This window comes from Chiloscyllium plagiosum, chromosome 17 (assembly GCF_004010195.1).
Source record: "Chiloscyllium plagiosum isolate BGI_BamShark_2017 chromosome 17, ASM401019v2, whole genome shotgun sequence".
Classification (NCBI taxonomy): Eukaryota; Metazoa; Chordata; class Chondrichthyes; order Orectolobiformes; family Hemiscylliidae; genus Chiloscyllium; species Chiloscyllium plagiosum.
In genome coordinates, this window is record NC_057726.1 from 72,518,818 (window position 1) to 72,533,898 (window position 15,081).

General features: G+C 43.4%; 1 protein-coding gene across 1 annotated transcript in view; it reads right to left on the reverse strand.

Moving 5' to 3' along the window:
• The window catches only part of ccdc102a (coiled-coil domain containing 102A), a 251,223-nt gene that overhangs the window by 15,554 nt on the left and 220,588 nt on the right, over window positions 1-15,081 (reverse strand). The window contains exon 8 of the mRNA XM_043707419.1: window positions 3,358-3,461. Coding sequence (XP_043563354.1) covers window positions 3,358-3,461 — 104 coding nt within the window. The remainder of the gene's footprint in view (window positions 1-3,357; window positions 3,462-15,081) is intronic.

A 15,081-nucleotide genomic window follows, 5' to 3' on the forward strand; every position in this document is an offset into this window, starting at 1 on the left:
CCTCACCAATGGCCTGTAAAACTACAACATAACTTCCCAACTCCTATAATCAATGCCCTGACTGATGAAGGCCAGTGTGCCAAAAACTTTCTTCACTGCCCTGTCGACCTGTGACTCCACTTTCAGAGAACGGTGAACCTGAACTCCAAGGTCCCCCTGTTCACCTCCACTCCTTAAGGCCCTACCATTCACCATGAAACTTCTACCTCGATTTGACTTTCCAAAATGTAAGACCTCACACATATCTACATTAAACTCCAGTTGCCATTTCTCGGCCCCCTTCCCCAGCTGATCAAGGTCCTGCTGCAATTTCTGATAACCTTCCTCACTGTCCAATGTGTTCAGATCAGTCATCAAACATCTATTCTAATCCCATTTCCCAGCATTTAGCCTGCAGCCATGTATGCTTTGAGACTAGATTAGATTACAGTGTGGAAACAGGCCCTTCGGCCCAACAAGTCCACACCGACCTGCCGAAGCGCAACCCACCCATTACCTAACACGACGGGCAATTTAACATGGTCAATTCACCTGACTTGCACATCTTTGGACTGTGGGAGGAAACCGGAGCACCCGGAGGAAACCCACGCAGACACGGGGAGAATGTGCAAACTCCACACAGTCAGTCGCCTGAGGCGGGAATTGAACCTGGGTCTCAGGCGCTGTGAGGCAGCAGTGCTAACCACTGTGCCACCGTGCCGCCCACCAAATGGGGTTTCAAATCTTTATCTGAATACTTCCTCAATGCTGTGATGGTTTCTGCCTGTACCACACTTTCACAGTGAGTTCCAAATGCACACCATACTGAGTGAATAAACATTTCCTTCATTCTACGTCCCTTGATTATTGACTCCTCCACCAAGGGGACATGTTCCTTTCTATCTACCTGTCAATTTTGTATATTTTAATCAGAACGCACACTCCGCATCCACCCAAACCTCAGCCTCCTCTGCTCTAAGGAAAACAACCCCAGCCTATCAAGGGTCAATAGATGAGGAGCTGGCAAAGCACAGCAGATCAGACAACATCCGAAGAGCAGGAAAGTCAACATTGCGGGCCATTCTGATGAAGGGTTTTGGCTCGAAACATTGATTTTTCTGCTCCTTTGCTGCTGTCTGATCTGCTGTGCTTTTCCAGCTTCACTTCTTTTTCCCCCAAAGTTAATAGGAAGGGTTTGGAGGGATATGGGCTGGGTGCTGGCAGGTGGGACTAGATTGGGTTGGGATATCTGGTCAGCATGGACAGGTTGGACCGAAGAGTCTGTTTCCATGCTATACATCTCTATGACTGTACTTATTAACTCTGGCTTTTAGCATCTACAGTCCTTACTGTCTCCCAGCCTATCAAGTCGCTCTTCCTAGTTGAATTGTTCCAGCCCAAACAATATCCTGGTGAATCTGTTTTGTACACTCTCCAGTGTAATTATATACTTCCTATAGTGTGGCAAATGGAAATGCACACAGCACTCTAACTATGGCCTAACTAATATCATATATAGCTCCATAACTTCCTTCCCCTGGTATTCAACGTCTTGTCCAAGCATACAAATATCCCACCTGACTCCTTAATCACCTTTTCACACTGTCCCATGGTCTTCAAAGTTCGATGGACGTGGATACCATTTCCCAGAGTCCTACAATTTATGGTGTATTCCCTTACCTTGTCAGTTCACTCAAATGCTTCAGCACACACTCTTCTAGGTTAAATTTCATTTGCCAAGGTTCAGCTCATCTATATCCTCCCATTGTCAAAGTCTTTCCTCCTCACTATTTTTCACACCATCAATTTTTGTGGCATCTGTGAAGTTATTGATCAAACTGCCACACTCATGTCTAGATTATTAATGTATACCACAAATCGCAAGACACCCTGTATGCTACTGGATGTGGGAAATACACTCTTTCACCAGGAGCCTGTCTCTGGCACAAAATCAATATTGGATCCAATTTGCCAAATGGCCTTGGATCCCATGGGGTCTTAGTGTCTAAATCGGTCTTGGCAAAAGCCTTACTGAAGTCGGTATACATTGCACCACCTTAATCTACACAACTGGTCACCTTCCCAAAAATTCCAATCAAAATAGGATCCCCTTCTGACAAAGTCACCCTTAGTGTCCTCAATTAATCCTGGTCTTTCCAAGTGGAGATTAATTCTGTCCCTCAGAAACTTTTCCAAACACATCCCTATTACTGATGTTAGGTTCCCTGACCTAAAGTTCCCAGGTTAATCCCTAAACACTCTTCCTGAATAATGGTACAGCATTTATTATGTTCCAGTCCTTTGGCAGCTCTTTTTTGGGCATAGAATATTTGAAATTAAATGCCAAGGTCTCTGCAATCTCCTCCCTTACCTGCCACAGTTGTCCTAGGATACATCTCATCATAGCATGGAGATTTACGCAATTTTAATCTGCTAAAACTGCTAATACTGCATCGCCCTCACAATGCTAATTTGTTAAAGTATATCAGAGACCCCTTCTGATTTCTACTTTTCCATGTTGAATGACTACACTTTGTTTTTGTATCAAAGTGCTGGAGAAACTCAGCAGGCCTGGCATTATTGGTGGACAGAAAAACAAAGGTAACATTTCAAGTTCAGTGACACTTCATCAGAATATCACAGACAAGTTCTGAACAGGAGTCACTGTATTTGAATCATCAACTGTTTGTCTCTCCAACGATATTACCAGACCTGCTGAGTTTCTCCAGCGCTTTCTGATTTTACTCAAAATTTCCAGCAACTACAGTTCTTTGTCTCAGTTGAGTACTATATGTGAATATTTGTCATTTGAAGCCATGAAGGAAAGCATTAAAACTAATGTATTTTAAGCACATTAACAAAACAGGACTTCAATCACTTAGTAGCAAATTTAACATTACATTTGAAAAACATATTTACTAAAGCGATAGGTTTAGTTCATATTGTTGGCTGCAGAAATCAGCACCATGTTAGCATGCAATACAGGATGTGCATGGGTGTGAGATGAAGGGTTATGGTTAATACCATAAATTATGAATACAGAGATTACTTGCGTATAAAGCATTTATTTAATGATAGCACAAGGGAGATATAAACTCTAAAAGCATCAGAGTTTCCATTTCAATGTAACTGAGCACAGAAGTTATTGTGAGGATTGACAATTAGCTTTAAGACAGGCAATGAGCCAGGGTTCGCAATAATACAATTTAATTTGTCTTGTTTTTGTCAACCCTGCTTTTGATGAAGTGTAACCTCTCTGCGTGCTAAAAATGGGTGCAGTGGAGCAAGATGCACTTTGGGACCAAAACAGGTGCTGGGTTGGCTGAGAGATTCATCTTCCATCTGCGCATGGAGGAACCAGGAAACTTAGGACTGTACCTGGTCTGTAGGTGCTCCAGCTGTACCTGCAGGTTCTCAGACTGCTCTGTCTGTTCATCCAATGACCTCTGCAACCTCCTGGCCTGGTTGTGAGCTTCATCCAGCTGCAAGGCAGAAATAGCCAAGGATTTAGCTGGCTCCTCTGACTGAAAGATAATTTCATGGCAGTCCAGTTTAAACTCTTCTTTAGGTTAGAGTTCCTAAATTGAGTGCAAGGTGTATTTAAGGTAAGTCAGCACACCGCTGCTCAGAGAAGGTATTAAACAATACAGGAAATAACATTCAAGCCGCATATATGCCAGATAATGACCACCTCCAAGACGACAGGAGGCAGTCCGAGACTTAATTTTAGGTCAAAGTCAGGCAAGCAGTTTAACTATCAGTTGGGGAGGAGGCTGCAGACAGGAATCATAACCATTATGAAAAAGCATGGATGGGCCTGAAATCAAACTTTCAAACTGGTGGAGGGCTAATTTTAATAAGGTCTGGTATGATTTGGCAAGAGTAGACTGGGAACAAATAGCTTAGGTAAACCGGGATCAGAGAAGTGTGGACACATTCAGGATGGAAATAAGGAGAGTACAAAACCAATATGATCCAAAAAAGACAAAGAGTGAGACCAAGAGATAGATAGGATTGGAAAATGAGAAGAAAAGTGAAGCTTAAGTCAGATACCAAGGGATCCAAATGGTAGAAACCCAAAAGAAAGTGCAGGAGAGTAAAAAAAGGCATGAAATAATGATGGTAGTCATGGAGTCAGAGCTGTACAGCATGGAAATGCTCTTCGGTCCAAGCCATCCATGCCAACCAGATATCCTAAACAAATCTAGTTCCATTTACCAGCATTTAGCCCATATCTCTTCAAACCCTTCCTATACCCATTTAGATGCCTTTTATGTTTGTAATCGTACCAGTCTCCACCACTTCCTCTAGCATTCCATACATGCACCACCCTCTGTGCGAAAATGTTGTTCCTTAGGTCTCTTAAATCTTTCCCCTCTCACCTTAAACCTAACCCCTGTAAACCTTGTTTTGGACTCCCCCTCCCTCAGGAAAAGATCTTGGCTATTCACCTAACCATGCCTGTCATGATTTTACAAACCTTTATAAGGTCACTCTTCAACCTCAGACATTCCAAGGAAAATAGCCCCAGCCTATTCAGCTTCTCTCTGTAGCTCAAATCCTCCAACCTTGGCATCATCCTTGTTTCCTGAACCCTTTCACGTTTCACAACATTCTTCCTATAACACGGAGGCCAGAACCGAATGCAGTATTCCAAAAGTGTCCTATACATGACCTCCCAACTTGTATATTCCAATACTCCTCACCAATGAAGGCAAGCATATCAAACACGCCCTCACTCTGTCTGTCTACCTGGAACTCCATTTTTAAGGAACTATGAACCTACACTCAGAGGTCTCTTTGTTCCCCAGGATCTTACCAATAAGCGTATAAGTTTTACCCTGATTTGCCTTTCCAAAATGCAGCACCTCACATTTATCTAAATTAAACTCTACCTGCCACTCCTCAGCCCATTGGCCCATCTGATCAAAGTCCCATTAAAATGAAGATAATTCTTAAGTTATTATACAAGTACATTCAGGGTAAACGGACAACTAGGAAAAAAGTAGGGACAAATTACCATTGTGGAACTTAATTATGTGTGGAGCCAGAGGACATAGGTACAGTGGTAAATGAATAATTTGTGTCAGTGTCACAAGTGAGAGGGATGAGTGAATGGATATAGAAAGTGGAGGTGGTGGCACGGTGGCTCAGTGTTTAGCGCTGCTGCCTCACAGTGCCAGGGACCTGGACGAAGTGCTGATGATGTCGCCTAGCCAGGGGACGAAATGTTTGCAACAAAAACTTCCAGCTCGGCGAACAGAACCACAACAACGAGCACCCGAGCTACAAATCTTCGCACAAACTTTGGGGACATAGTCTAACAATTCAGCAGCGATGCTAGGAAACACTTTCACAGACAAAAGGAAATACAGGTTTGGAACTCTCTTCAATAAACATTAGTTGATGCTAGATCAGTTGTTAATTGTAAATCTGAGATAGATACACTTTGATAAAACAAAAGTATTCAGGTATGTGGACCAAAGACAGATATATGGAATTAGATTAGCCATAATCTCAGTGAATGGTGGAACAAGTCCAAGGGGCTGAATGACTGACTACTGCTCTAATTAGTGATAAATGAGGAAACCACATGCCAGTCAGTTTAGCCACAATGATTGGGAAACTATTGGAAGTAATTCTGAGAGACAGAATTAATGTACATTTGGAAAGGCAGGATTAGATTAGATTAGATTCCCTACATGGTAGAAATAGGCCCTTTGGCCTAACAAGTCCACACTGACTCTCCAAAGGCTAACCCATCCAGACCCATTTCCCTCTGACTAATGCACCTAATACGATGGGCAATTTAGCATGGCCAATCCACCTGACCTGCACATCTTTGGACTGTGGGAGGAAACCAGAGCACCTGGAAGAAACCCATGCAAACTCCACACAGATAGTTGCCCAAGGCTGGAATCAAACCTGGGTCCTTGGCGCTGTGAGGCTGCAGTACTAACCACTGAGCTGCAGGAATTAATCAAGAACAGTCAGCATGGTTTTGTAAAGGGGAAGTCATGTCTGACCAACTTGATTGAATTTGTTGAAGCATTGACCAGGAATGTAGATGAGGGAAATCATTCATCGTCACCTACTTGGACTTCAACAAGGCTTTTCATATGGTCCAGCATGGAAGATGGATAACGAAGCAAAGAGCCCCTGGTACCCAAGGAAAATTTGACTACTTGGAAACAGGAAATAAGTGTGATGCACCATCCCCAGTCCAATCATTATCCCTCTGTAACGTGGAATACAGAATTACACACAATACTCCAGATGGGGCTTAACCAACGTTTTCTACAGTTCTGGCAGAATTTCCCTGTTCTTAAACACATTGCTTTGGTTAATAAAGGGGAAAGTTTAAAGGAAATGTGTGAGGCAAGTTTTTTTTTAAAAAACAACAGAGCACGGTAGTTGCCTGGGACACGCTGTCAGGGGAGATGGTAGAAGCAGATAACATAGCAACTTTTAAGAGGCATTTCAAAAGGCACATGAACAGGCAGGGAATAAAGGATATGGACCATATGCAGGCAGATGGATTCATTGAGAAGTGCATCATGGTTGGCATCGTCAGGCTGGGCCAATGGGCCTGTTGCTGTACTAGAGTCAAGATTAGAGTTGTGCTGGAAATGCACAGCAGGTCAGGCAGCATCTGAGGAGCAGGAAAATAGACCTTTTGGGCAGGGGCCCTTCATCATACCTGATGCTGCCTGACCAGCTGTGCTTTCTCAGCTCCACACTCTCGACTCTCAATAGAGATGGCCATTGCCTGGAGGTGCAAATGTTACTTGCCACATGCCAGCTCAAGCTTGGATAATGTCCAGGCCTTATTGCATTTGAGCATGGATGCTTCAGTATCTGAAGAGTCATGAATTGTGTTACACATGGTATAATCATCAGTGAACATTTCCACTTCTAACCTTTATGATGGAGGGAAGGTCAATGATGAAGCTGAAGATGGTTGGGCCTCACACATTATCCTGAGGAACTCCTTAGCGATATCTTGGAGCTGAGATGACTGACTTCCAACAACCATACCCATTTTCCTATGTGCCAGGTATGACTCCAACCAGGGGAGAGTTTGCCCTCTTGATTCCAGTTTTGCTAGGGCTCCTTAATGTCTATATTATAGGGAACTATGCTGTCACTCTCACCTCACCTCTAGAATTCAGCACTTTTGTCCAGTTTTGAACAAAGGCTGTAATGAAGGAGTAAAATGGCTCTGGTGGAACCCAAACAGTGTACCACTGAGTGGCTGCTACTTGATAATACTGCTGATAACACTTTCCATCACATTAGTGAGAGTAGACTGATGGGCTGGAAATGTGTTGCTGGAAAAGCGCAGCAGGTCAGGCAGCATCTAGGGAACAGGAGAATCGACGTTTCGGGCATTAGCCCTTCTTCAGGAATCTTAGATTCCTGAAGAAGGGCTAATGCCCGAAACGTCGATTCTCCTGTTCCCTAGATGCTGCCTGACCTGCTGCGCTTTTCCAGCAACACATTTCCATCTCTGATCTCCAGCATCTGCAGACCTCATTTTCTCCTCTAGACTGATGGGCTAGTAGTTGGCTGGGTCGATTTGTCCTTCTTTTTGTGTACAGGGTGTACCTGTGTAATTTTGCACATTGTTTGGTCAATGGAAGAGTTTGACTAGAGGTGCCACAAATTCTGGAGCACAAGTCTTCAGAACTGCTGCTGGAATATTGTTAGGGACCACAGCCTTTGCAGTGAGAGAATTATATATGGCAGTAAGTGTATAGGACATGGGCAACCATGTAAGAATGGTCTGTAAAAATGAGTTATTAGGACACTGCTAACAATAGGAGGACATATAACAGCAAGCACAATGGACATGGGAAACCATATGAGACACATATGGGACACAAGGAACAATGCAAGAATGATACACAATAATGAGTGAACCGGACACTGGTAAAAATGAAAATGGTGTATAGGACTGAGTAAGCCAGATGTTTAACAATGACATTTAACAATGAGTGAACTGGACTTGGGTGACAATGTTAAGAATGATAAATAACAGTGCATACAATGGACACAAGGTAGCTTATTTGAATTTATAATAGTGAGTCTACTGGACACAGGGAACCATATAAGAGCAACACAACTGTGATATGTAAGGGCATGAGAATAAAATGAAACAGTGAGCGTACAAGACACAGGAAGCCATGTGTGAATAATATATAGTAGAGTGAATTAAACACAGGGAACCGTGAGAGAATGATAAATAACACTGAGTGCACTGAACACTCAGAACTGTGCGAAAATGGTGTACAACATAGACTAAACCGGACACTGCGAACTATGTGAGACTGATATACAACATTGAGTGTGCAGGTCATGGGGAATGATGTAAGAAAGATATATTACAGTGAGTGAAGTGGTCACATGGATCCATGCGAGAATGATATACAGTAGACCTCCCCATATACACGGAGATTATCCAAGACCTGACCCGGAAGCCTGAAACCGTGGATAGGTATGAATCCATTCATTTAAATGGGAAACGTACCTTCCCAGCAGCCTCCTGGTCCCGGAACATTCCCTATATGTTTGGGCCATGGTAAATCGCAGGTAACTGAAACTGCGGAAACCAGATCTGTGGATATAGTGGTCTCCCTGTATAACAGAGAATGTACAGGATATTGGGAACACATAAGAATGGAATATATCAGTGAATGAACTGGACACAGTGAGCCATGTGAATTATGATATACAATAGTGAGTGAAATGGATCAACCATGTGAAAATGGTGTATAACGTGAGTGCATTGGATACTGGAAACAAGGTAGGACGATATATAACAATGAACATACCGGACACAGGAACCCACGTGAGAACATGGGAACTCAAAAACACTTCCAGTGTCCATGGTGACTATGTACACAGGATGTGTTCAGCTGTAGCTCCTGATTTACTGCATGGAGACCTGGAGTTACTATGGAGCATCCATGAGGGTAAAAACATTGAGCAACACTGGCAGAGAAGAGCTGGGTGATCACAAGGAAAATGAGTAAGCCTGGGCAGCCAAACTGGTATACTGTTTTGTGAACAATTAGGGTGGATGGCCTTTCAGGTGGAAGCAGCAGCAGCAGCCAGATCAGTGGTAACACGACCGGCACTGTTGAACAGTAGGGAGGCTCAAATTATGGACTCAGTAGGAATAGGGGACTCTATGATCAAGGGCATAGATAGGTGTTTCTGTAGCCATAAACTAGACTCCAGGGTTGTATGTTGCTTCTCTGGTGTCAGGGCTAAGCATGTCTCTAAGCGCAGAGTATTCTGATTGGGAAGGACATATTGATATGAATGGCACAGGCAGAAAAGAAGATTAGACCCTGCAAAGGGTGTTCAGGGAGTTAGGTACGAGGTTGAAAAGTAGGAGCTCGAGGGTTGCAATCTTGGGATTTCTTCCTGTGCCACATGAGTGTGCCAGCGAGGCTAGGAACACGAAGCCAGGACAATTAAATATGTAATAGGGATGATTTCCACTATTTGGATCTTGGGTGGTCTTCCAGGTTTAAGAGTTCTACTTGGGAGTGCTAAAATTAGTATGGCAGGCTGTTGGGAATAGAGGAGTAGGTCAGCAAATAAAATAACCGAGGACTCATCTGAGACTAAGGCCTGTTTGATCAACAGGAAGAACAGACAAGGAGTGGTTACTAAACACAGCTGGACTGGCGGTCTGGGGTACATTTGTTTTAATGTGAGCAGGGAAGGTAAATGAACTTAGATTGGAACAAAAAAAAAAGTTTTGTTGCAGCTCTTACAGAGACATGGTTGTGACAGGGGCAAGACTGACAAATAAATGTTCTGAGATTCGATATTTCAGAAGAGACAGTAAGTTCCCTGAAGGCCTGGAGCTGCGAATATCACAGCCACGCTGAGGGAGGACAGTTTTGAGCGCTCACTCAGTAAGGCCACAAAGGTAGAGCTCAGGGATAGGAAGAGTGCAATCACATTGATGGGGTTGTGCTACAGGCCTCCTGACAGCCAGTGGATCTTAGAGAAAACAGATATGTGGCAGGTTATGGAAAAAGGTAAAAACACCAGGGTTGTTGTGGTTGGTGATTTTAATATCCCCAATACGACTGGGACTCGCTTCATGCCAGGGGCTTGGAGAGGGTGAGGGACGGGGTGGATTTGTTAGGTGTGTCCAGGACTTTTTTTTTAAAACAATATGTAAATAGTCTAAATAGATACCTGGTACTGGGGAATTAGCCCAACCAGATGATTGAAGTTTCAGTGGGGGATCATTTTGGAATAGTGATCATAATTCAGAAAGTTTAAAGTTACTTGTGGATAAGGATAAGTGTAGTACTTAGGTGAAAGTACTAAACTGGGGGAAGGCAAACTACCACAATATTAGGCAGGAACTGGTGAATCTAGATTGAGGAGGCTGTTTAAGGATAAATCTACATCTGGCATGTGGGGGATCTTTCAGTTGATTAGAGTTCAGGACCAGTATGTTCCTGTGAAAATGAAGGAGAAGGATGGCAAGATTCAGGAACCTTGGATGACAAGAAAAATTGAGAGTTTAGTTAAAAAGAAAAAGGAGGCATATGTAAAGTTTAGGAAATTGAAGACACACAGAATTCAAACAAAGAATTATGAGGGCTAAAAAGGGCATGATATGTCTTTGGTAAACAAGGTTAAGAAAAATCCTGAGGCATTTTATGGATAAATAAGGAGCAAGAGCTAAGGAAAAGGGTAGTTCAACTGAAGGACAAAGGAGGGAATTTGTACCTGGAGCCAGAGGAAGTGGATAAGGTCAGTGTTGCAAGATGTGCTATCCACAATGTTTATGCCCTCATGGATGCTCCATAGTAACACCATCTGCAGCTCCAGGCCTTCAGGGAACTGTGGATCTGCATGCTTAAGTCCCTTTAAAGATTCTGCCATTTAACTGTGTACTTCCCACCTGCATTAGATCTCGCAAAATGCACCACCTCACAGTTGCCTACATAAACTCCCATCTATTATTTTTCCACCCAAATCCTGCTGAACCCTCGAGCAACCTTCCTCACTATCTGCAGCTCCCCCAATTTTTGAGTCAGCCACAAATCAGGCCACCTACTACCACCTCCAAATTATTAAAATGTATTACAAAACACAGGTACCCCAGATCACTGCAGAACATCACTGAGCATAGATCCCCAGTTTAAAAAAAAAAACAGCCTTCCACCACTTGTCTCTGTCTCCTATGACTTAATCAGTTTTGTATCCAGTTCATCACAGATCCAATGTGACGTTATCCTTTGTATCAGCCTGCTATGAAGGGACTTGTCAAAGGCCTTGTTAAAATCCATACAGACAACATCTATATCCCCAACTCATCAAGCATCGTTGTCATGTCCTCAAAACACTCAAACACACTACACTTCCCTGTACAAAGTTAAACTGCCTATCACGAATAAGTCCATATATCTCCAAATGTGAATAAATCCAATGCTAAGAACCTTCTCCAATAATACCCTTGCCATTGACATAAGGCACACCAGCCAGTAATTTCCCAGATTATCCCTGTTGCCCTTCTTAAATCAAGGAACAATGTTGGCTATTCTCTAATCCTCTAGGATCTCTCTTGTGACTAAAAGATGATAGAACAATTTTATTTAAGGCCCCAGCAATTTCCTCACCTGGTTCCCTCAACATTCTGGGACAGATACCATTAGATTTAGGGGACGTATCTACCATCATGCTTTTCAAAGCATCCAACTTTTTTTTAATATTGATATATCCAGCACATCAACATACTCCTCATGGTATTCACCATCCACCATGTTCTCCTCCTTTGTGAATACCAATGGACAGAGAGTCAGGATATTTTTTTTTCTGGATGGCATAAAGAACTTTCCACACATATCTCCCTTAAATTTTTCCCCTCTCACCTTGAACTCGTAACCCTTAGTAACCGAGTCCTCCACTTTGGGGAAAAAGCTTCTTGCTATCCACCCTGTCTATACCTCGCATAATTTAGTTGACCTCAATCAGGTCTCCCCTCAACTTCCATCTTTTTAATGAAAATTATCCTAATAATCCAACCTCTCTTCATAGCTAGCACCCTCCATACCAGGCAACGTCCTGGTCAACCTCCTCTGCACCCACTACAAAGCATCCACCACCTTTTGGTAATGTGGCGACCAGAATTGTACACAGTATTCCAAAGGTGGCCGAACTAAAGTCTTATACAACTGTAACATGACCTGCCAACTCTTGAAATCAATACCTCGTCCAATGAAGGAAAGCATGCTGTATGCTTTCTTGATCACTCTGTTGACCTGTGTTGCCATCTTCACGGTACGATGAACGTGAATATCCAGATCTCTCTGCACATCAATTTTTCACTGGGCTTTTCCATTTACCATATAGTTCGCTATTGAATTGGATATTCCAAAGTGCATCACCTTGCATTTGCCTGGATTGAACTCCATCTGCCATTTCTCTGCCCAACTCTCCAATCTCTCTCTATTCTGCTGCATTCTCTGATTGCCCTTTTCACTATCTGCTACTCCACCAATCTTAGTGTCATCTGCAAACTTGCTAATCAGATCACCTACACCTTCCTGGTATTACAGTTATACAACAGTGAGAGAAATGGACATGGAGAACTATGTGAGAATGCTATAGAATAGTGAGTGAATTGGATACTGGTTACAATGTGAGAATCAAACATAACAATGAGTGAACGGGCTGCAAGGAGGCCTGCGAGAATGATATACACCAGTGAACTGAATATGTGGAACCATGTGAGAATGACATAACAGTGAGTGTACAAGACATGGGAAACCACGTGAAGATGATATATAGAACATTAGAGTGCAGTTCAGACCCTTCAGCCCTCGATGTTGCACCGACCTGTGGAACCAATCTGAAGTCTATCTAACCTACACTATTCCATTTTCATCCACATGTTTATCCAATGGCCATTTAAATGCCCTCAAAGTTGGCAAGTCTCCTACTGTACATCTCTATGACAATGACTATCTCTGACATCTGTCCTCTATTACCCCTCAATTTAAAGCTATATCCATCTGAGGAAAAAAGGTTCCCACCCTAGCTGATCTCTGATCTTCTTATATATTTTAATTAAATCTCCTTTCAAACTTCTTCTCTCTAACGAAAACAGCCTCAGGTCCCTCCGCCTTTCCTCGTAAGACCTTCCCTCCATACCAGGCAACATCCTAATAAATCTCCACTGAACCCTTTCCAACTCTTCCATATCATTCCTATAATGCGGTGACCAGAACTGTACGCAATACTCCAAGTGCGGCTGCATAGGAGTTTTGTACAGCTGCATGATCTCATGGCTCCGAAACTCAATCCCTCTACAAATAAAAGCGAACACACCGTATACCTTCTCAACCACCCTATCAATCTGGGTGACAACTTTTAGGGATCTATGGAAATGGACACTGAGATCTCTCTGCTCATCTACACTACCAAGAATCTTAACCATTAACCCAGTAGTCCAAATTCCTGTTACTCCTTCCAAAGTGAATCACCTCTCACTTTTCCACATTAAACTCCATTTGCCACCTCTGGAGCTTATCTATGTCTCTCTGTAACCTACAACATGCTTTGGCCCTATCCACAACTCTACCAACCTTAGTGTCAACCGCAAATTTACTAACCCATCCCTCTACACCTTCATCCAGGTCATTTGAAGAAATGACAAACAGCAGTGGCCCCAAAACAGATCCTTGCGGTACACCACTAGTAACTAACTCCAGGATGAATATTTCCCATCAACCACCATCCTCTGTCTTCTTAGAGCTAGCTAATTTCTGATCCAAACAGCTAAATCACTCTCAATCCTGTGGTTCCATATTTTGTGCAACGGCCTACCATGGGAAACCTTGGGGGCGGCACGGTGGCACAGTGGTTAGCACTGTTGCCTCACAACGCCAGAGACCTGGGTTCAATTCCCACCTCAGGCGACTGACTGTGTGGAGTTTGCACATTCTCCCCGTGTCTGCGTGGGTTTCCTCCGGGTGCTCTGGTTTCCTCCCACAGTCCAAAGATGTGCAGGTTAGGTGAATTGGTCATGCTAAATTGCCCGTAGTGTTAGGTAAGGGGTAAAGGTAGGGGTATGGGTGGGTTGCGCTTCGGCGGGGCGGTGTGGACTTGTTGGGCCGAAGGGCCTGTTTCCACACTGTAAATAATCTAATCTAATCTAAAAATGCCTTACTGAAATCCACATCCATCACATCTACTGCTTTACCCTCATCCACCAGTTTGGTCACCTTCACAAAGAACTCAATAAGGTTTGTGAGTCACAACTTACCCTTCACCAAACAGTATTGACTATCCTTAATCAATCTATTCCTTCCTAGATGAATATAAATCCTCTCTCTTATAACCTTTTCCAACACTTTACCCATAACTGAAGTAAGGCTCACTGGTCTATAATTACCAGTGTTCGCTCTACTCCCCTTCTTGAACAAAGAAACAACATTTGCTATTCTCCAGTCTTCCAGCTATTCCTGTAAACTCCTGTATATGGAGCAATTGAGTCATTCAGCATAGAAACAGACCTTTCAGCCCACTATGTCTCTGCTGATTCACAAATACTATGGCTAAGAGATAAGATTCGGGAAGTAAACACAACACTAAAAGAGTGCTATGGTAAACAGCGTTCCATTTTGTGGATCACTGGTTATCAGTATTGGGACACGAGGGAACTGTATCGTTCAGATGGACCCCACCTGAACAGATGTGGGACCAGGATTTTAGTAAAAAGAGTCAGGAATCTATCTTCAGGCACAGCACATATGGGAACAACTGAAACAAGTGAGGCTGTCAGCATAGATTAGATTACATTACAGTGTGGAAACAGGCCCTTCGGCCCAACAAGTCCACACCGACCCGCCGAAGCGCAACCCACCCATACCCTTACATTTACCCCTTACCTAACACTACGGGCAATTTAGCATGGCCAATTCACCTGACCTGCACATCTTTGGACTGTGGGAGGAAACCGGAGCACCCGGAGGAAACCCACGCAGACACGGGGAGAATGTGCAAACTCCACACAGTCAGTCGCCTGAGGCGGGAATTGAACCCGGGTCTCCGGCGCTGTGA